This window comes from Erinaceus europaeus, chromosome 13, assembly GCF_950295315.1.
Source record: "Erinaceus europaeus chromosome 13, mEriEur2.1, whole genome shotgun sequence".
NCBI classification, from domain to species: domain Eukaryota; kingdom Metazoa; phylum Chordata; class Mammalia; order Eulipotyphla; family Erinaceidae; genus Erinaceus; species Erinaceus europaeus.
In genome coordinates this window covers 67,674,148-67,696,963 of record NC_080174.1, presented here as the reverse complement: position 1 = coordinate 67,696,963, position 22,816 = coordinate 67,674,148, and the positions used below count along the sequence as shown (strand labels likewise).

Here is a 22,816-nt window from a genome sequence, read left to right as displayed (position 1 = left end):
TTCTATCTCCAGTACTAAGTGGAAAAGTATTTTCAGAGACTGGTATTAAATTTAGGATTTATATGTAGGAAGTCAAATCCAAAAGTTACTAAAAAGTTTGAATGTCTGAGGTGTTTGGAGCATTTTAAAGGTCTTTAATAGTTAAAGTTATTATTATTTATTAAAATCTTAAGCTCCAGACACTACAGTATCCTCTTATCCTGAAGATTAAACTGGGAAAATACTTCAAGGTAATTGGTGGGTCTATAGTATCAGATTCTTAAATAAAGTATCTTTAGCTTCAGGAAATCTAAAGGCTCAGCTCTAAGCAGGCTAGCTTCTCTTAGGAAGGGCTGTAATTCTGTTAACCTTAGTAATTCTATTTAGAACAAATACTTTGAACTTTTCCCCTGAATCAAAGGCCAGCTTTCTAGTTATTAGAAGAATAACTGATACTGAAACCAACAAATTTCCTTAGTGCATCATTTCACATAAGTGCTTGGTAGAGAAGCAGAAGGATTAAGGCTGGTAACATTAAAGACTCAGTTGTAGGGCTGGGTAGTGGTGCACCTAGTTAAGTGCACATGCTACCATGTGCAAGCACCCAGGTTCCAGCCCTTGATCCCTACCTGCAGAGGCAAAGTTGCATGAGTGGTGAAGCAGTACTGCTGGTGTCTCTCTTTTCTTCCCCCTCCTCAGTTTCTCTATTCACTTAAAAAAAAAAAAAAAAACTAAGTTGTGCTAGCTGCACCTTCAGTTCTAAAGGGAATGAGCAGTGAACTAAGAAGAAATAAAATTTGCCTCTTCTTTGAAGTATATATTAGTTTAAAAGAATATCTAACCTTCCCCCTTTTTCATCTATGTATTTAACCTGTTACAGCAGCAAACACATACATACATTATAATAAAATAAATTCTGAGGAAAAAAAAGAAAGGAAACTTGCATCTTTAGAGTGAAAATATTCTAAAACTAGAAGTTGACTATTTTTGATTATAGGGATATTAATTATAATGAAGCAGAGTGAGTCTGGTATTGAAGAAAGTGTGGTGGGAGAATTCTTAGTTAGCTTTAGTTTTGCTTTTCCTATCACTTCTGCAAGCCTAAGCAGTGAGGGTAATACTTATGGGGTGTTGGAATTTTTTTTACATATTCACTTTAAAAAAAATTTATTTTTATTATTTATTCCCTTTTGTTGCCCTTGTTGTTTTATTGTTGTAGTTATTATTGATGCTGCTGTTGTTGGATAGCACAGAGAGAAATGGAGAGAGGAGGGCAAGACAGGGGGGGAGAGAAAGAAAGACACCTGCAGACTTGCTTCACTGCTTGTGAAGCGACTCCCCTGCAGGTGGGGAGCCGGGGGCTTGAACTGGGATCCTTACGCCAGTCCTTGCGCTTTGTGCCACCTGCGCTTAACCCGCTGCACTACCACCCAGCTCCCCATATTCACTTATTTTAAGTTCTGACTTTATCCTCTGTGTTTGTTTAACCAATCTTGTAATCATATACTGACTAATCAAGAAAGTTTTTGTTTTCGATCTTTTTTTTTTATTGTTTTATATTTATTTATTTATTTTTCCCTTTTGCTGCCCTTGTTTAACATTGTTGTGGTTATTGATGTCATTGTTGGATAGGACAGAGAGAAAGTTTGCCTGTTGGAATCTGTGGGAAATATAAAGAGTAAAGTGTGATGTCTTTCCTTTAGGAGCTGATAATTTTATTGGTGACATAAGAACAAGTGTATTAAAAGTTTAGAACTCTATATAATTATATAAGTGCTGATTGAGGAATTATCATATTAAGTCCCATAAAAATTCAGAGGACAAAGAGACTACTGAGAACTGGAGCTGTCAGAAAAGGTTACCTTAAACACAATTCTAGCCATGTAATTCTCCTATTTAAAATCTTTCAATGCTTCCCTTTACCCTCCCATTTTCAACTTCTTGGTGAAAAACTCCTTACCAGTCATGAAAGGTCATTTGACCCATTCTTTCCTATCCTTTCTAGTACATTGTTGTTAAAATTTCGGACTCTTGCCGGCCGGGTTGGCTTCGCGGGCGGGTAACAGAGACGCGGAGACAACGGCTGGGCAGGGAAGCTGTATTTCTTTATTCAAGAACAACGATTCATAAACTAAGACAAACTAATCACCAAACAGAACTCTGCTGTCTCTTTGCGGCGGCACAAACACTCTCTCTTACTCTGTAACTCTGAAACTCTCGAACTCCGGAACTGAGGAACTCTGTCACTCTCGGACTCAGGAACCCTCTCTCTGGGTTCCTTTGGGTGGGGCCAAGCAGGCCCGCGAAATTAACAGGACTCATCCAATTCTCTTGAGGGGGGGAGGGCTAGAACAAACCAATGTAAAGCATACGACAGTACACACTACTGTCTTCCAGCTGCCCTTAATTCTGTGCAGTTCTCTGAACATAAGCTCTGTCCTGTCCCCATGAGCTTGCTTAAGGTGAAAACCTTGTATTGACTCGACTTTCTCTAGTTATTCTGGATAACTTTATTTATTTATTTTTAAACCAGAGCACTGCTCAACTCTGGCTTAGGGTGGTGCTGGGGCCCTAAGAACCTCAGGCATAACCTCTGTGCTATCTCCCCAGACCCTTCAGCATATCTTTTAACATTAGATATAAACACTTCCATGTTTCCTTCACCTACTTAGGTAAGCTTAACTATTTCTCTTGTATTCTTAGGTACTCTGCTGTTATCTCTCTAGAGTACTTATCAAAAACTTCATGGAAGTTATTTCTCTCTTAAGAAATACACACACACACACACACACACACACACACACACACACACACACACACACACACCAGCATTGCTCAGCTGGTTCTAAGATGCTTCTCTTTTTTAAAAAGAATTTATTTATTTATTCATGAAAGAGAGAGGAGGAGAGAAAGAGCCAGCCATCACTGTGGTACATGTGCTGCCAGGAACCCAACTCGGGACCTCATGGTTGAGGATTCAATGCTTTATCCACTGCACCACCTCCCGGACCACAATGTTTCTCTTTTTGATAGATTCATATTTTTAAAAGTAGGAACTGTGATAGTGACTTCGATTTTATTTATTTATTTGTTTGTTTATTTATTATTGAATAGAGACAGAGAGAAGTTGAGATAGGGAGAGAGACAGAGAGATACCTGCAACATTGCTTCACGACTTGTGAAGCTTTCTCCCTGCAGGTGGGGGCCAGGGGCTTGAACCTGGGTACTTGATCATGGAAACATGTGTGCCCAATCAGTGCATCACCACCCAACCCCTGTGACTGTGATTTTTCTATTGCTAGAGTCAAATACAGGCTATTTGGGCAGCTTGATCCTTTTAAAAATATTTATTGACTTATTATGAGGGAGGAAGGGGGAGAGAGAGAGGGTGGGGGAGAAAGAGGGAGAGAGAAGAACTTTTTATCCTCTTTATAATCTTTCTATTTTTTACATTTTATTTGGGAATGATTTTGTCATCCTGTCTCAAACTTATTGTTCTTTTCTTGTCCAGTCCGATGAATCCACCAAAGGCCAGTTTTTTTTGTCTGTTTGTTTGTTTGTTTTTATTCAGAGAGAAGATGAGACACCATAGCACTGGAACTTCCCCTGGTATCATGGCATTCCCATGTGGTACCAGGACTTGAACTTGGGTCATACACATGGCAAGATACATGCCCCACCTGGGCAATGGGTAATTTGTAACATTTCCTTTTTGAGCCTTTCATACCATTCTGTTTACATTCCCCATCTGTTCTTTCTGTTGTCCATTTTTTTTCCCATTAGACCATTTTGTTTAGCTTATTAAATACCACATTTTAAATTCTGTTTAATACTTTAACACCTGTGCCATATCAATATCTGGTTCTGATGTTTGCTTTGAATGCTTGCTTCTTCCTTTTAGCCACAATGCCTGTTTTTGTTGTTGTTGTTGTTAATAACTGGATCTACTCTGTCAGGCACTAAGACAGTAACATAAGCATTTAGTCGGAGGTTTTTTTGTTACTCTGGTTAGGCATTGTATTTAGTGTCTCTGTAGTTGCAAATCTTGGTGTCTCCAATTCCTCTAATGTCTCCTCCTTCTCATCCCAATTCCCTTTTTTACTCCTTTGAGAACACCTGTATTTTGAAGAATTTTGCTCAGTACAATTTTGTTCACTATCATTATGCCATATTCTATGTCATTCTGTTATGCTGTATTAAATGTTATTACATCAAGGGGTCGGGCAGTAGTGCAGCAGGTTAAGCACACGTGGCGCAAAGCACAAGGACTGGCGTAAGGATCCCTGTTTGAACCCCTGGATCCCCACCTGCAGGGGAGTCACTTCACAGGCGGTGAAACAGGTCTGCAGGTGTCTGTCTTTCTCTTTCCCTCTCTGTCTCCCCATCTTTCTCGATTTCTCTCTGTCCTATCCAACAGCAATATCAATGGCAAAAATAACAATAAGGACAACAAGGGCAACAAAATGGAAAAAAATGGGTCTCCAGGAGCAGTGAATTCGTAGTGTAGTCACCAGTCATCGAGCCTCAATAATAACCCTGGGAGTGTTCCTGCTTTGCCTGTGTTCCACCTAGCTTCCAGATAAGGCCCTACAGCACTAGGGGAAGCTTCTTTCTTTCTATCTGAAAACATTGACTGCACACTTCAAGTCCCTTTGTTTCATATTCCTCAAGTTCAGGGTAAATGTATTGCCCTTTCAGTGTTTTTGTCTTATCATCTTCAGTCTTCCCCCACTCTCATTTTGGCAAGCCATTCCCATCTTTCTACCCTACCCTAGACTCTCTCATCATCACTAACGTGAGAGAACTTGTTTTGTGTCAGCCATAGAGAAGTAGACAAGTCAGACCACCACTAAGGCACATGTGCCTCTGGAGATCAAACTGGGAACCTCGGGTCTTCAGGTCTGCTGCTCTACCAGCTGAGCATCCTTGACTGCAGGCAGATAGGTCCTTAATAAGGATGTATTTAAAGAAGAAGTGAGTGAATGAGTTGCAGATTTTGTGTTGAGATAGCTCAGCATTAAAATTCAGAACTTTCATGCCAGAGCCCTTAGGTTTGATTCCTAGGAGAACTGAATGACGCCCTGTTCTCTCTCTTTCCAATATATCATAAAGTAAAGAAATAAGAAACACTTTTTAAAGGTGATTCAAAAAATAAATAGCATTTGAAGAGGTAGAGAGTAGCATGGCATGAAGAGAAAATAAATAGGAGAGGTAAAATGTCAGTGGCTTGAATGAAACTGTAGTTGTATGCCTTATTTGATTAAGTCTGCAGATGACACAGACTTGGAAAGGATGATGAAAATGTTGGCTGGATAACAAAATCAGCATCTGAAAATATGTCGGAAAAGCAGTGGTCAAATCAAATAAAAATACTGGCTTCACATATTTGAGGGAGTCTATTAGTGAAAGATGGACTAAAATTTAAAAAATCCAAACAGTTCCAAATGGAGACCAAATGGAGTGGGCAGAACTTTAAGGATTCAGATTATGCCGCTTTACAGAACTATTAAATTAGTATGTATTGCCGTAGAAGGTAGTGAATTCTCCATGAACCTTGAGTTTTTTATTTTATTTTTTTAATTTATTTTATTTTATTTTTTAATTTTATTATTATTATTTTTTTACCAGAGCACTGTTTGGCTCTGGCTTATGGTGGTGCCGGGGATTGAACCTGGGACTTTGGAGCCTCAGGCATGAGAGTCACTTTGTATATCCATTATGCTATCTACCCTCTGCCCCTAACCTTGAGTTTTTTGAGCATCAAGAATATTGTAGGGAGTCGGGTGGTAGTGCAGCAGGTTAAGTGCCCGTGGCGCAAAGCACAAGAACTGATGTAAGGATCACGGTTCGAGCCCCCGGCTCCCCACCTGCAGGGGAGTCACTTCACAGGCGGTGAAGCAGGTCTGTAGGTGTCTATCTTTCTCTCCTGTGAAGCAGGTCTGTAGGTGTCTATCTTTCTCTCCCCCTCTCTCTGTCTTCCACTCCTCTCTCCATTTCTCTCTGTTCTATCCAACAGCAATGACATCAGTAACTACAACAATAAAACAACAAGGGCAACAAAAGGGAATAAATAAATAATTAAAAAAAAAAGAATATTGCAGTTGCATACCCAATTTGGACAGACATTTCAGATTCTTTGTTCTTAAAAGGATTTGTGTAACAGCAGAGTTAGTCTATATATGACTTCTAGATCCATTTTTATTCCTCATGTTTGTCACCTATAATAGGAAGAGGTCATTCTTGTGTGAAAAAGCAGGAAAGGACTCAAGACTGAAAAGAGGAATATAAAACTAATCCCAGAAATAGAGATAGAAAATTACTTTTGGAGTAGCCACAAAATGGAGTAGCTACAAATTCAGAAAAGTAGGTGAAGTGCATTCACTTGGATATAGAGAGCATTGATGCTGTCTGGAGTGGTACCTATGTAGTGTTTTTAAAAAGTGTCTTTTTGTTTTTTGACTAGAGAGAAAGACTAGAGCACTGCTCAGTTCTTTCTTATGGTGGACCCAGGGTTTGAACCCAAGTCCTCCAAACCTCAAGCATGAAAGTCTGGTGAGCAACTGCTTCACTCTCTCCACGGTTTTCCATGTGGCTTTTACTAGATAATCAGTAAGAAGATAACTGGACGGAAGCTAAGTGGTGGTGTACCTGGTTGAGCACACATGTTACAGTGCCAAAGACCCAGGTTTGAGCCCCTGGTCCCCACCTTCAGGGGAAAAGCTTCATGAGTGGTGAATCAGGGCTACAGGTGTCTCTCTTCCTCTGTATCCTCCCCTTCCCTCTCAATTTCTGCCTGTCTCTATCCAATAAATAAATAAAGATAATAAAATAAGATTAAGAGAAAGATAACTGGACTATAGAGAAAAAAACTAACTGAAGTTTGCATGAATTACTAATGAACTATATTTTTATAATTTTGCCACTTACTTCTGAATGTTCTCAACATAGAATGGAAATAAAGAGTCAAGCAATGATGTGATTCAGGTTTGGGGACTGTCACAGTAACGTAGAAATGGAAGCTTGGGCAGATGAAGAGTCCCTGGGTGTATTAGTGATGACAGTTCTGAATTGCTTAGCTGTGCTGTCTAGCATAGACTGGAGTAATCTTAGATTTAAAAAAAAAATAATTATCTTTATTTATTGGGTAGATAGCCAGAAATTGAGAGGGAAAGAGGCGAGAGGAAGAGAGAGAGAGAGAGAGAGACACCTGCATCCCTGCTTCACCACTTGTGAAGATTTTCCCCCTGCAGGTGAGGACTGGGGGCTTGAACCCAGGTCCTTGCATACTGTAATGTGTGCACTTAACCAGGTGTGCCACCACCTGGCCCCAATATTCTTTATAAGTAGGGAAAAATGAGAATGAAGTGACTGAGGGTTGAGAATGATTAGGAAGTATTAGAAATTGATTAACTGAGTGATTGATAAAGGTGATTGCTAAATTAATTATGTCTAAACAAGACATAAAGTGCCCAGGATGTGTCACTGTGGTGACTGAATATGAATTAGAGATGGAGGTTAAGTGGAACCTTCCAGATTTGGAGTGTGTGTGTGTGTGTGTGTGTGTGTGTGTGTGTGTATGTGTGTGTGTGTGTAACTAGAGGATGATGCCAGAGGACATGCATGGGGCTAATAAATGAACCAAGCTGGCAGAGAAGATTAGGGTAGATTTGCCATGTGGAGAGGGATAGGCAGCCAGGTGTAGCCAGTGACATGATCTAGTTTGAACTAGATGGTGTAAGGAATGATCTGGGCTTAAATAGAAAAGGAACAGAACTAAATGGATCAGTGGTCTGGAAGTAGCTTTGGGAAATTCACTACTATAGGAGATAGTGATTTATTTTCAGCACCAGATCTTTTTTTTTTTTTATTATTTCTTTATTGGGGAATTAATGTTTTACATTCTACAGTAAATACGGTAGTTTGTACATGCATAACATTCCCCAGTTTTCCATATAACAATACAACCCCCACTAGGTCCTCTGTCATCCTTCTTAGATCTGTATTCTTTCCCCCCAGACACCCAAGATTCTTTTACTTTGATGCAATACGCCAATTCCAGTTCAGGTTCTACTTGTGTTTTCTCTTCTGATCTTGTTTTTCAACTTCTGCCTGAGAGTGAGATCATCCCAGATTCATCCTTCTGTTTCTAATTTATTTCACTTAACATGAATTTTCCAAGGTCCATCCAAGATTGGCTGAAAAAGGTGAAGTCACCATTTTTTACAGCTGAGTAGTATTCCATTGTGTATACAGACCACAACTTGCTCAGCCACTCATCTGCTGTTGGACACCTGGGTTGTTTCCAGGTTTTGGTTATTCCAAATTGTGCTGCTAAGAACATATGTGTACACAGATCTTTTTGGATGGGTGTGTTGGGTTCTTTAGGATCTATCTCCAGGAGAGGGATTGCAGGATCAAAGGGTAGGTCCATTTCTAGCCTTCTGAGAGTTCTCCAGACTGTTCTTCCCAGAGGCTGGACCAATTTACATTCCCATCAGCAGTGTAGGAGGGTTCCTTTGACCCCACAACCTCTCCAGCATTTGCTGCTGTTACCTTTTCTGATGTATGACATTCTCACAGGAGTGAAATGGTATCTCATTGTTGTCTTTATTTGCATTTCTCTGACAATCAGAGACTTGGAGCATTTTTTTTCATGTGTTTCTCGGTCTTTTGGATCTCTTCTGTGGTGAATATTCTTTTTTTTTTATAAATATTTATTTTATTTATTTATTCCCTTTTGTTGCCCTTGTTTTATTGTTGTAGTTATTATTGTTGTTGTCGTTGTTGGATAGGACAGAGAGAAATGAAGAGAGGAGGGGAAGACAGAGAGGAGGAGAGAAAGATAGACACCTGCAGACCTGCTTCACCGCCTGTGAAGCGACTCCCCTGCAGGTGGGGAGCCGGGGTTCGAACCGGGATCCTTATGCCGGTCCTTGTGCTTTGTGCCACCTGTGCTTAACCCGCTGCGCTACAGCCCGACTCCCAATATTCTTTTTTTTTAATCTTTTTAAAAATTTATATGTTATTAGATAGAGACAGAGAAATTGAGAGAGAAGGGGAGATACAAAGGAAGAGAGACAGAGAGATGCCCGCAGACCTGCTTCACCGCCTGTGAAGCGACTCCCTGAACGTGGGGAGCCAGGGGATCGAACCAGGATCCTAACCAGTCCTTGGGCTTTGCACCACCCACTGCGCTATCATCCGACACGCTGTGGTGAATATTCTGTCCATGTCTTCTCCCCATTTTTGGATGGGGTTATTTGTTTTCTTGTGGTTGAGTTTGGTAAGCTCTTTATATATGTTGGTTATTAAACTCTTGTCTGATGTATGACATGTAAAGATCTTCTTCCATTCTGTGAGAGGTCTCTTGGTTTAGGTAGTGATATCTTTTGCTGTGCAGAAGCTTTTTAATTTGATGTAGTCCCATAGGCTTATACTTGCCTTAGTCTTCTTTGTAATTGGACTTGTTTCATTGAAGATGTCTTTAAAATTTATGTGGAAAAGAGTTCTGCCAGTATTTTCCTCTAAGTATCTGATAGTTTCTGGTCTAACATCCAGGTCCTTGATCCACTTGGAATTTACTTTTGTATTTGGTGAAATATAGTGGTTCAGTTTCATTCTTCTGCATGTTTCAACCCATTTTTTCCAACACCATTTGTTGAAGAGACTCTGCTTTCCCCATTTAATAGTCTGGGCACCTTTGTCAAAGATTAAATGTACATAGGTGCAGCACCAGATCTTTTTGGGATAGTCATTGTCAGATATTGTTGGCCACACTTCTATTACGAAAGAACAGAGAGAGCCAGGCAGTAGCACAGCAAGTTAAGCGTATATGGTGCAAAGTGCAAGGGACCAGCGTAAGGATACTAGTTCCAGCCCCCAGATCCCCACCTGCAGGGGAGTCGCTTCACAGGCAGTGAAGTAGGTCTGCAGGTGTCTCTCTCTCTCCCTCTCTCTGTCTTCCCCTCCTCTCTCCATTTCTCTCTGTCCTATCTAACAACGACAACAATAACTACAACAACAATGAAACAACAAGGGCAACAAAAGGGGAAATATATATATATATATATATATATATATATATATATATATATATATAGAGAGAGAGAGAGAGAGAGAGAGAGAGAGAGAGAGAACAGAGAGGTTAAGAGGTTATGGGGTAGATAGCATAATGGCTATGCAAAAAGACTTTCATTTCTGAAGCATCAAGGTCCCAGACTCACCAAGGTCCCTCACTATGCCATAGTTGAGCATAGCACTGGTCGTTCTCCCTGTCTTTTTGTTTGTATCTCTGTCATTAAAACGACATATATATGCATATGAATAGACATGGGAAATAGAGCTGACAATGCAGGGATTTCCCCATGTAATGGAAGTAGCTGACAGCTCTGAGAGTTTTTATAGTTGGTATTGGCTCACTGGTGAGGAGAACCAAGTGATAGAAGACCTGGGGAAGGAGAGAAAGGAAGCAGAGAATCGATCAGGCAGATCAGTATTTTACCATTGCAGTATGAATGTCCCAAATGTCAATACCACTCTAGCTCTTCTTTTTTTATTTAAATATTTATTTATTTATTTATTCCCTTTTTGTTGTCCTTGTTGTTTTATTTTTTTAATATTTATTTATTTACTCTAGGTCTTCTGTTGCTAGTATTCATAGCGTTAGCTTTTTTGGAGCTTACTGTGGGGAAGCAGAATCGTTTTGCTAATAAGAGAATTATGATACTAAGGAGAGTTTGCCATGATACCATTCTTGAGGCATATGATTCTGTCTTAAGCTGTCAGAACTAAAGAGGAAGTCAAGACAGTCCAAGCCTTCTCAACAAGAAGACACCATCTTACAGTTCTGTGGAAACTGTCCCTGGGGTCCTAAGAAACCAGGGTGTGGACAAGGCAAAGGTATAGAATTTTGGTTCCTGGGCAGAGCTAAACCAGTGCCTTCTCTGTGCTTTTTTTATAGATGAACGGGACCGTGTTCAGAAGAAGACGTTCACCAAGTGGGTCAACAAGCACTTGATGAAGGTAAGACTGCTTCATAGACACTATTCTCGGTCCACATCTGCCAGTCCCTTTTAGAAAGTTCAGGTTGCTTGCCTTGTGCTCAAGTGTATGGAAGATGCATATATGACTTAAAAATTTAATATAGTACTATTAGTGTGGGAACATTACTGATCTGTTTCTTGATGAGTACAGTAATACACACCATTACTCAGAAGGCTGAGGCTGATAATTCCTAGGACTTAAAGGACACGTTAGTGTTACAAGTTTTTTATTGTTGTTGTTGCCTCCAGGGTTATCTCTGGGGCTCAGTGCCTGCACCGTGAATCCACTACTCCTGGCAGCCATTCTTGTTTTTGTTGTTGGTGCTGTTATTATTGTTGTTCTTGTTGCTATTGTTGTTGTTGTTGCTGGTGCTGCTGCTGTTGGACAGGATAGAGAAAAATTGAGAGAGGAGGGGAAGACAGAAGGGGAGAAAAAGATAGACACCTGCAGACCTGCTTCACCACTTGCAAAGTGACACCCCTGCAGGTGGGGAGCTGGGGGCTTGAACCGGGATCCTTGCACAGTATTTGTACTTTACACTATGTATGTTTAACCTGGTGCTCTACTGCCTATTTGCTAGCTTACATATTTTATTTTTTTCCAGGTAAATTAAACCTTTATTAGAAAACATATACATGTTATGGCCTGTGAGAGAGAGAAAGAGAAGGGGGCTGACTCACATTCTTGTTGGTCACATGGTAGTCTCAGAAAGAGAGAGAGCCTCCCAAAGGTTCACCACATTTAAAGTCAAAGACCCCACCTACACCTGTAACCACTCCTGTTTCTGTGTGATACTTTCCCTCAACATTCCCCCCTCTAGGAGTATGGTCCCAAAATTCTTTTTGGGATGTGAAGGATGGAGTTTTGTGTCTCTATAACTACTCTTGCTGTCATTTGGGCAGTTGCTTGGTCGATCCATACCCCTAGACAGACCTTTCCTGTCCCTAATATTTCCCTGGTAGGGTAGGCCTCTGGAGAGATGAGGTTTCTGGACACTTCACCATGTGGTCATGTGCACAGGATAGTCAGGGTGGGGCCATGGCAGCATCTGGGACTTGATGGCATGTGGAAGGTTGGTTCTTCAGGAACTTGCCACAGATTCTTGTTGTTCACATGATAGTCCTGGAAAGAGAACTATTTGTTTATTTTTAATGACAGAGAACAAAACTCAGTTCTAGCTAATGGTGATGCTGGGAATTGAACCTGGTATTTTGGAAGCTGTAGGCATAACCATTATGCTGTCACCCCAGCCCTCCTTTATTTTTCAAAATTTGATCACTCTGTAAGCATGGGGCAGAGGCAGTTTTCAAACTATAAGATACATTGGATAAGAAGATAGTGAGAGAAACTTTTCCTGCATTCTTTCTGGAGCTAACAATTTATAATTTTCTTTTTTTAAATTTTTTAAATATTTATTTTCCCTTTTGTTGCCATTGTTGTTTTTTCATTGTTGTTGTAGTTATTATTATTGTTGTTATTGATGTCGTTATTAGATAGGACAGAGAGAAATGGAGAGAGGAGGGCAAGACAGAGACGGGGAGACAAAGATAGACACCTGCAGACCTCCTTCACTGCCTGTGAAGCGATTCCCCTGCAGGTAGGGAGCCCGGGGTTAGAACAAGGTTCCTTACCCCAGTCCTTTCGCTTTGTGCCACGTGCGCTTAGCCTGCTGTGCTGCCCGACTCCCACAATTTATAATTTTCACTGTATACTTGACATGTTCATTTGGATATTACTTAGACACAGCCTATATTCAGCATATCCCTGATTGCTCTCTATCTAGTTTTTTTTTCTTTTTTTAATGAGAGAAAGGGAGAGGGAGAAGTAGGAGGAGGGCAAGTAAGCACTGCTGTCTGTTTTCACTTAGGTGCTTACCTATCCATGGTAGGAACTTGGAATCACGCTACATTCAGTTTTGCCATTGTCCTTCCTTTGCCACCAACTCCAAATCACTTCTGAGAAAGATATCTGCATCTGCTTTCTTTTCTCCACTCCCCTTAACTCTGCTGTAGTCCAAGGCTTTTTTTTCTTGCATTCATCAATGTATTAGCTTCCCCCCCCCCCCGTAAATTCCTGTAACAGTAATAATCACAGTAGTTTACTGAATTTGCACTGTAAATATGAACACATGATACTAAGTCCTTTGCATTGTTTATTTTATTAACCCTTCAATTACCTTTTGCTATAGATTGAGTTTATACCCCCATTTTGTCAGTGTTGAAAATGAGGTTTGGGAGTTAGGCGGTAGCGCACATGGCGCAAGGCGCAAGGACCAGCGCAAGGCGCAAGGACTGGCGTAAGGAAAATGAGGTTTAGAGGGGTTAAATAGCTTGTTCAAACAAGGTCACACACTAAAAAAAACCCTGCAGAACTGAAATATTTAAATTTAGACAACCCAGAAATAAGAACCATGTTCTTATCCTCTGTATTACTGACACTGGCTTGTGCCTACCTTTACCAGGCTCATATTAATGAATTCCTCATGTACCTTAGGTTCTGGCTGACTTTTGTGACACATTATTATTATTATTATTATTATTATTATTATTATTATTATTATTATTATTATTTATTGGATAGAGACAGCCAGAAATCAAGAGCGTAGGGGGGACATAGAGAGGGTGAGAGACAGAGACACCTGCAACACTGCTTCACCAACCACAAAGTTTTCCCATTACAGATGGGGCCAAGGGCTCGAACCCAGGTCCTTGTGCTACAATTGTAACGTGTGCTTCACCAGGTGCACCACTACAGGGATCCCTGTGGCACATTATTTTATGACTCTGTATCTTTGCTCATGCTGTTCCCTCTGCATGGCACACCTTCCTGAATTCTGTTCTGCTAGGATAACACCAATATAATACCTCCTCAATAGATACTGTGCTAACTTCTCGTGTGTGTGTGTGTGTGTGTGTGTGTGTGTGTGTGTGTGTGTCCATCTGTAGCATTTGTGTAATTACCACCTTTCTGGTAGATTGCAACTCTAATGCACATATTAGTGACTTGATTTTTTTTTTTTTTTTATAGTTTGAGGACAAAAGAAGGGGAAGGCATAGAAAAAAAAACAAAACAACCCCTCCTTGCTACTCCCTCTAATTCCTTCAGTGAGGACCAGTTATCTCTTGCTTGATAACATAGAACCTTGTCTTGATGCTGAGCGCTTCTTACCTGTCTAGCTTCATTTCCGCACAGTGTGTCTGGCTTAACCTAAACTATAGCTTCCTCTGACTACCACCCCTTACCCTTCAAGGTCCAACTCCAGTATTTGCTTTCTGAGATTCTGACATACATTCCCCAGACTAAATTAATCACAACCCCATTTCTTTAACTTTGAAAACATGTCTTGTTTGTTCATATATCTCTCTTCAGTTAGAGTACTCATTTAGGACTAAGACTGTAACAGTCCATCCACACACCCCCAACCCCCTAGTATTGCTCCAGGGACATGAGAAGTATCCAGTATATATTGATTGCCTTGAATGCATAATATTTCAGTCGTGCTTTCTAGGTGACAGAACATACTCTGATCCTTGCAATAACTTGTAGAAAATAATAGTATTTTATTCTCTCAGTTTTTATGACCCAGAAAAGTGAGAACTAGAGGAATGCAGTGATTTTCTCATGACATACAAATAGTAAAGGATGAAACTAATGATCTATCATGCATCTTCTAATAAAACATAAATCATTCCTTGTGTAAATATACCAACTTACTCTGTCTTTTGACCTTCACTCTAACAATTGGAAGAATCAAATTTATATTGCTTACAGCTTATCTTCCTAAACTTCCATAGTTGAATACAAATGCTCTGCCTCCCCACTCTTCATTTATAGCTGCTGCTGCCTGTTGGACCTTTGCCTCCGTACTGTGTGATGACAGGAGGCCCAGGCAGGGAGAAACTAGAACACATCATAGCATTGTTAGAAATTGGAGGCCAGCCAGAGCTTTACTTAAATTCCTGGGATGTTTTTTCATCCTTTTACAGGCCCTCAGCCTATGGTTGGAATGACATTTTCTCATCTTAATATATTTTAGAGAGAAGATATTCAAAACCATTGGTCTGTATTGGAGTTCTTTAAACTTATAACAGAATTAGAGGAGTTTTTTTTTTTCTTTTCTTTTTGTGACTTAGGCATTCTTTGTGCCATATATATATATATATATATATCAATGTCTCCATTGGTTAGTAGACAGATATAAAATCAAAATAGTCTTGTCTCTCAAGTTTTAGATTTAGTTGACCAAGTATCTCTTGAATTCCCAGTTATCCTTTGGGAAACACTTTGTCCTGGAATAAACAAATTAACTCTCTTTGAAAACCCTGCTGGTCCAGTCTTAAAAGAGACCTCTTAGGATGTAGGCGTCTGAAATACATAAATAATTTGGAATGCAAATGTGTCAGTGAACTCCAGCTCCATCAGGACCTGGAGAGGAGGAAAAAGGGAGGAAATTTGGATGTAATACTTAGGGTTATGTGTGGCTTAGAGAGGATAAGATGTTAGGGCCTGGGAGAAAAAGGGGGCAATGTAGACAGAAGGTTGTAGAGATGATAATTAACCCATGTCTGAGCCTTGGGAGAACTGCTGTGAATTGCAAAGGAGGGATTGGGGATTCAAAAGTCTGACGGTGGGAATGGTCTGGAAATATACCCCTGTTGACCTGTAATTTTGTAAATCAATATTAAATCACTATTAAAATTGAAAAAAATTGTTTCAGAGTAATCATCAACAACAACAAAAATCTAGGGCTTTAAATGAGGTTTTATGTAAATTATTTTTGTCTTGTCCCAGTAAACTGGTAGATCACTCTAAAAAGAACTTGAAGAAAGGATAAAGGACTAAAACGGAATTTGAGAGCATGTACTTATAAGGAGGAGAAGTATTCTGATCAGATCCTATTGACTTTAGAAGCCAGTAAGCAGAAAGAACAGGCAAATATTTAATCTAGCATATGAAACTGCTCTTTTCTTGTATATTCATGCTTGCAATCTGGAAGCCTGGATTTCTCATTGAGAATTGCAGATATACCAGCAGAAGGTCCAGATTTTTACCACTGTTCTTTTTTTAAATGATAATTATATATATTTTTAAATTTTATTTATTTATTCCTTTTGTTGCCCTTGTTTTGTTGTTGTAGTTATTATTGATGTCATTGTTGTTGGATAGGACAGAGAGAAATGGAGAGAGGAGGGGAAGACAGAGAGGGGGAGAGAAAGATAGACACCTGCAGACCTGCTTCACCGCCTGTGAAGTGACTCCCCTGCAGGTGGGGAGCCGGGGGCTCGAACCGGGATCCTTCCGCTGTTTACCACTGTTCTTAACGTTTGTTTGTTTGAGGTTCTCTAATTGAACCGAGAGCAGTAGTATCTCTCTCTACTCCTCTGCGGTAGAGCCACATGAGGTCGCTCACTGTTTCCTAAGCACTGTGTGCACTTTCACAACTCTTTGCTTATTCATGTCTACAGGAAATGTCAGAAGGACATTGACAGTGGAGTTTAAGAGATTGACTAAGTATTCCTGGTTAGATGCTGAGGAGAGGAATGTTGGCTTTGTTGTCCAAGTGTAATCATGTGGCAGTTCTTCACTATTTCTGCCTGGACCTGTATCTTCAGGGTTTGATGTACCCTAAATGTATCTCAATCCCCAATGGAAGTAATGGGCCTATGTTTAGGCTTACGTCCTGTGCATAAGTGTCTGCCTTTCAAGTAAAGCTATTTGTGTGTGTGTGTGTGTGTGTGTGTGTGTGTGTGTGTGTGTGTGTGTGTGTATGTGTGTGTACTTTAGAATTATCCTCATCTTTGTTAATCAAGTTGACTGGCGACACTGTTAGATACCTCAAAATGTAAGGATTTTGAAAAATGGTAGATGAGAGCTCATACTTGGCTGTCCTCTCACATTTCTTTTGCTCCAAATAGGCCTTTCCACCTGCACTTATAACTCTCTGCATGTGGGAATAGATAGCTCTTTCCAAGGTGAAAAGTCTTTAACAGCTGTTATCTGTTTTTAGCATTTGGTTTTTCCTCAAGAACAATTTTTAAAAATTATCTTTATTTATTGAATAGTGACAGTCAGAAATCAAGAAGATAGGGGGAGATAGAGAAAAAGAAGCACCTGCAACACTGCTTCCTCACTCACAAAACTTTCTCCAGGGGGAAAGGGGACTCGAACCTGGGTCCTTGCACATTGTAACATGTACACTTAATCAGGTATGCCATCAACTGATCCCTCTTGAAGATAAATTTAGCTACTTAATCAATATGGGGTTCCCTGCGTACAGTTTAGAAATCTGTAAGTTCAGAAATCCATCTGGACTCACTCTGAACTCATTCTACTTTGGTAATTGTAGATGAGAGCACATAATATACTTCCCATTAAAACTTTCTCCTCTGACATATTGTTCTTGAGCTTTGTTTGAAACAAGAATATTGAGCTGCTTATGTTTTCACAGTTTTGTTTTAGAAGAAGGCTTTTCTAGATTGAGTTTTCTGTCAGTGTCAAAAAATACTATGTGACAATCCTTGGTTCTTTTGGGGGAGTGTTATAATTTAATAATGTTGAAATATCAATAACATTTCCGCCCTTCAACATCATGGAAGTCTTATGAGGGGAAAAAGCAATGTCAGAAGAGTGATCTGAGACTTCTGAGCTAAATGATCTTACAGAGTTAATTTCTCTAGGCAACACTTTTTCCATCTATAAACTGAGACAGAGTTTAGTCTTAAAAGTCTTTTTGGGCTTAGATTCTGATTCCAAGCACTCATGTGCAATTTATTTATCACTTTGCTAATGCCACTCATTTGAGGGAAGCTACTTATTTTTTAAAGCCAGTCTCTTAAAAATTGGGAGAGCAAAGCTTTCCTTAGTTTATTAATGTACAAGAAACAGTAAGGACTGGCCTGAGTTAGGGTAGACTTGGTCGCTCAAAATATAGTAATTCATTAATTAAAAGAAATAATTTATTGAGATTTAATCTCATATCAATTACTCATTTAATTAACCTGTTTATAGTGGTACATTCAGAGTTGAGATACCCTTTTTTTTTTTTTTTGGATGGGTCATAGTCTTTTGGTGGTGGGAATGGTGTTTATGTACACTCCTAGTAAAATGTAGTCATATAAATCACTAGTTAATTAATACGAGAGGGGGAAAATTAATTGTATGTCTCGAAGTTTTTCTTTTTTTTTTTTTTAAAGATTTTATTTATTTATTCATGAAGATAGATGGAGAGAGAGAGAGAGAGAGAAAGAACCAGACATCACTCTGGTACACGTGCTGCTGGGGATTGAACTCAGGACCTCATGCTTGAGAATCCAACGCTTTATCCACTGCGCCACCTCCCAGACCACTCGAAGTTTTTCAAAACGCAAACTGAATCTTTTCAATATATAGACTGTGTAATTGATATGCAGACTCTCTCAAAAGCCTAGACCAAGTAGATCAGAAGCACAGCTATATACAAGATACTGGGTACTGTACAGCAAACCCTAACAAAAGGACTTTTCAAAGTTAACCCAATTACCAAATAATGTGATGATAACATTAACTATCGATTGTCTTTTTGAACCCTAAGACAGCAGGAACGTGCTCACATCCCCACTATGGAGCCTCTACTTCCCCCAGTCCTGGAACCATTGGATAGGGCCCACTTTCCCGTATAAGATACCCATTTTTGATGATACTACATGTTACTGTGGTGATAACATCCAGCACATAGTCAATTTTAGAACTTTCATCATCCCCCACGAAGAAACTCTGCTTAATTATCATCCTTAATTCCTCACCTACACTCCCCATCCAGCCCTATGGCAATCATTTATCTACTTTCTGTTCGTATAAAACTTCTTCTTCTAAAAGTCTCATATAAATGGAAGCATTACTTAGTGGAGTTGCTGGTCATATGATCACTTGTGTTTCACCTTTTGAAGAGCTGTCAGACGAACTGCGTTCCAAAAACTGCATAAATTTACATCCCCACCAGCAGTGTACGAGAGTTCCACCCAGTTTCTCTACATTCTTATTAACTTATTACCACTTTTTAAAATAATCATCCTAGTGGATATGAAGTTGGTATCTCATGATAGTTTTGATTTACACTTTTCCTTTTGATTAGTGAGATTGAGACCTTTTTCAAGAGTTGTTAAGCCATTGTCTTCTTAGGAGACAATCCCTATTTTTGATAGTGATTCTATAGGCTGTGCAAACAAGCAAGGACCTGGATAGTTATTTCTGGACATTTTTGGCTTTGCTCTATCTAAAATTTTTGATGTTTAGTCCACTGGGATTCTTCTTAAGAGTTTTATGGAAAACTTTATAGGTAACCTAGTAGGTGCAAAAGAGTTAATGATTTTTAGAATGAGGCAGACCTACATTTAATTGTCTCTCCACTAAAAAGCTGTGTGACCTAGGGGTGTTAATTCAGCCTCCCAAATTCCATTTCCACATTTGAAACTTTTCTGGCATAGAAACACTAGTAAATATTAGCTTTTTTTTTTTTTAATCTTTCTCTAGGCAGAATAGTGTCCAGTGTATTTCAGAAACAGACTGTTGCTTTTTCTGTTGAAAATTGTACAAGAAAACATAATTTCACTGCATTTATCTATATTTCTCTTCAGTTTTTCATAGCGATAAGAATGAGATAAAGGTTGTTTGCTCATTTAGTGGCGCATGCATTTTACCATTTTACCACTTGGCCAGGAAGACCCAGGTTAAGCCCACAGCACCTGTGGAAGCTTCATGAAAGATTTAGTGGTGCTATGTATCTCTTTTCTCTGACTCTTTAAGATTTAAAAGGAGGAAGAAACAAAGACTCTACCTAGAGTGGTGGAATCGCATAAGTATAAAACTCCAAGCCATCCCCTCTATAAAAGCTATGAGACACAAAAATAAGCCGAAGTTTTTATCTTATAAGTTGGTTGTATTTTGCTGTTCACAGGTGTAAAATGTAATTGGAATTTTTAAGGAGATAATGAACTTGCTGTGAAATAACTTTGCAAAATGCCTGATTTTTCTTTTTAATACTCTTGGCATTTACTGTCCTGCTGACATCTCACACAGTCCTCAAACCTACTAGAATTTATTCAAATGATTATTCAATACCACTCCTAATTTCTATACTTAATGTTTAGATCTTATCTATCAAAAATAAACCCCTCATTGTTCCATTTCTTCTTAAATTATAATGTGAAGTATTTAGTACTTTTAAACTTTAAAATGTCTTATTGGTACATGACAGATACAGACAGGAGAGAGACAGAGAGAGTGTGTATGTGTGCCAGAGCATAGCACTTGTGAATAAAATGCTAGGTCCTGAACTTGGGCCTCATGCATGCAATTCCAGTGCTCCAGCTGCTGTACACCCCACACCACAGTATTGTTTAGCGTTAAAGAAACAAGCAAGCATCTCCCAATCATTTTTTTTAAATTTTTTATTTAAAAAAGGATTAATGAACAAAACCATAAGGTAGGAGGGGTACAACTCCACACAATTCCCACCACCCAATCTCCATAACCCACCCCCTCCCATGATAGCTTTCCCATTCTCTAGCCCTCTGGGAGCATGGACCCAGGGTCGTTGTGGGTTGCAGAAGGTAGAAGGTCTGGCTTCTGTAATTGCTTCCCCGCTGAACATGGGCGTTGACTGGTCGGTCCATACTCCCAGTCTGCCTCTCTCTTTCCCTAGTAAGGTGTGTCTCTATCTCCCAATCATTATAACCCGGTTTGCACCATTCTCTAGAAAAATTATTCTTGGGGGGGGGCAGTGAGGACACATATTACATCATGCAAGGACTTGGGTTCAAGCCTCTGGTCCCCATCTAGTGGGAAAGCTTTGCAAGTGGTGAAGCAGTGCTGCAGGTGTCTCTGTCTGTCTCTGCCTTCCCCATCCCTTTTGATTTCTGGCTGTTCCTATCCAATAAATAAATAAGGATAATAAATTTTAAAAAATCATTCTTAGGAAAGACACCCGCCCCCAGTTCATTTACTGGGGCTGTTAGTGGCTTATGGTACAGTTGTTGATACTTGGGCCATGGGCACATCTACTCATTCCCCATCATAGGTGACTGCAAAACATTCCCTCTCACTTCACTTTCATTACAGGACACTTAGAAACCTTAGTCCTCGCTCTTCTTGACCTGTAGCACTTGATATTGGTGATTATCCCTTTCTGGATTATACTTTCTTGGTTTTCTGCCCTCTTCTTTCATTGCTTCCCCCCCCCCCCTTTCCTGCCTTTCTCACTAATTGCTTTCCCATATCCCACCTTCTAAATTTGTCTATTCCCTCAGGCTAAGTCCTTAGCACTCTGCTTTTCTTTCTTTCTCCCAGCCCAGAAAATGTACTATTTCCCATGTCTTGAGCTAGCACTTCAATGGATTTGATTTCTAAGCTTAAATTCTTAGCAGACCCAAATTGAATTCTGACTTTCCACTGCTTCAAAACATTCTGTTTGTATCTTCTTCGCTGCTGTTTTATTTTTTTTATGAATTTTTTAAAATTTATTTTTTTAACAGTTTTTTTTTTTTTTAACCAGAGCACTGCTCAGCTCTGGCTTATGCTGGTGTAGGGGATTGAACCTGGGACTTTGTAGCCTCAGGCATGAGAGTCTGTTTGCATAACCATTATGCTATCTACCCCTGCCCCCTATTAAAATTTTTAAAATATTTATTTATTTTCCCTTTTGTTGCCTTTGTTTTTTTATTGTTGTTGTAGTTATTATTGTTGTTGTTATTGATGTCATCATTGTTAGGTAGGACAGAGAGAAATGGAGAGAGGATGGGAAGACAGGGAGAGAGAAAGATAGACACCTGCAGACCTGCCTGCTTCACCGCTTGTGAAGTGATCCCTCAATAGGTGGGGAGCCAGGGGCTCGAACAGGGATCCTTCCTCCAGTCCTTGGGCTTTGCGCAACCTGCACTTAACCTGCTGTGCTACCGCTTGACTCCCTTTGCTGCTGTTTTAAATGGAGCTTATCAGATTCACTTCTTTTTAAAAAATTTTACTATATGTATTTATTTATTATCAGATAGAGACAGAGAGAGATGAGAAGGGAGGAGGAGGTACAGCGGGAAAGAGACAGAGAGACACTTGCAGCCCTGCTTCACCATTTGTGAGGCTTTCCCCCTTCAGGTGGGGACCAAAGGCTTGGACCTGGGTCCTTGCGCACTGTAACATGTGCACTTATCCAAGTGCCACCACGAAGTCCCCTCAGATCCACTCCACTTCTTTATCCACCTTCATGACCTGTTTCATTAGTGGTGCATTATAGTTGTTTAAGTCCCAGTCTTGAAACCTTGGATCCATTTCAGGAAGGGACCTTGACATCTTGGAGTCTTTGGTGTGTTAAAGCCAGCTTATATGAATTCAAGAGAACCAAATCTTAAATTTTCAGGAATTTAGTGAACTGGTTGCTAAGCACAGTCATTATTAAAAAATTAAATTATATGTACTTATAATTCAATAAATTATACTTAAGATAAAGGTAATAGATTATTGAAAGTCATTGCTTTATAGTTATTCACAGCATGTTACTGTTACTATGAGTGTGTCTTGGGGGCCAGGCGGTGTTGCACCCCGTTAAGTGTATACACTACTACGAGTGTGTCTCTCTCTGTGATAGAGATACTACGTAATGACATGCTGTACATTTCTTCCCAGCATCACATTCAGTGATACTGTGTTAGTAGCTTTAAATTCGCTCTAGTAGTGGGAGTGTTTTACCATGTTAATCAGCAAGTTTTAAAAGCCAGAGTGAGGGGAGTCGGGCAGTGGGTTAAGTGCACCTGGTGCATAGCCCAAG

At 39.7% G+C, this 22,816-nt stretch overlaps 1 protein-coding gene across 2 annotated transcripts in view; it reads left to right on the top strand.

Annotated features, from left to right (window-relative positions):
- Nucleotides 1–22,816, top strand: part of MACF1 (microtubule actin crosslinking factor 1) — a 434,870-nt gene that overhangs the window by 140,822 nt on the left and 271,232 nt on the right. For both annotated transcript variants that reach the window (XM_060206158.1, XM_060206157.1), the window contains exon 2: nt 10,940–11,001. In XM_060206158.1, coding sequence (XP_060062141.1) covers nt 10,940–11,001 — 62 coding nt within the window. The remainder of the gene's footprint in view (nt 1–10,939; nt 11,002–22,816) is intronic.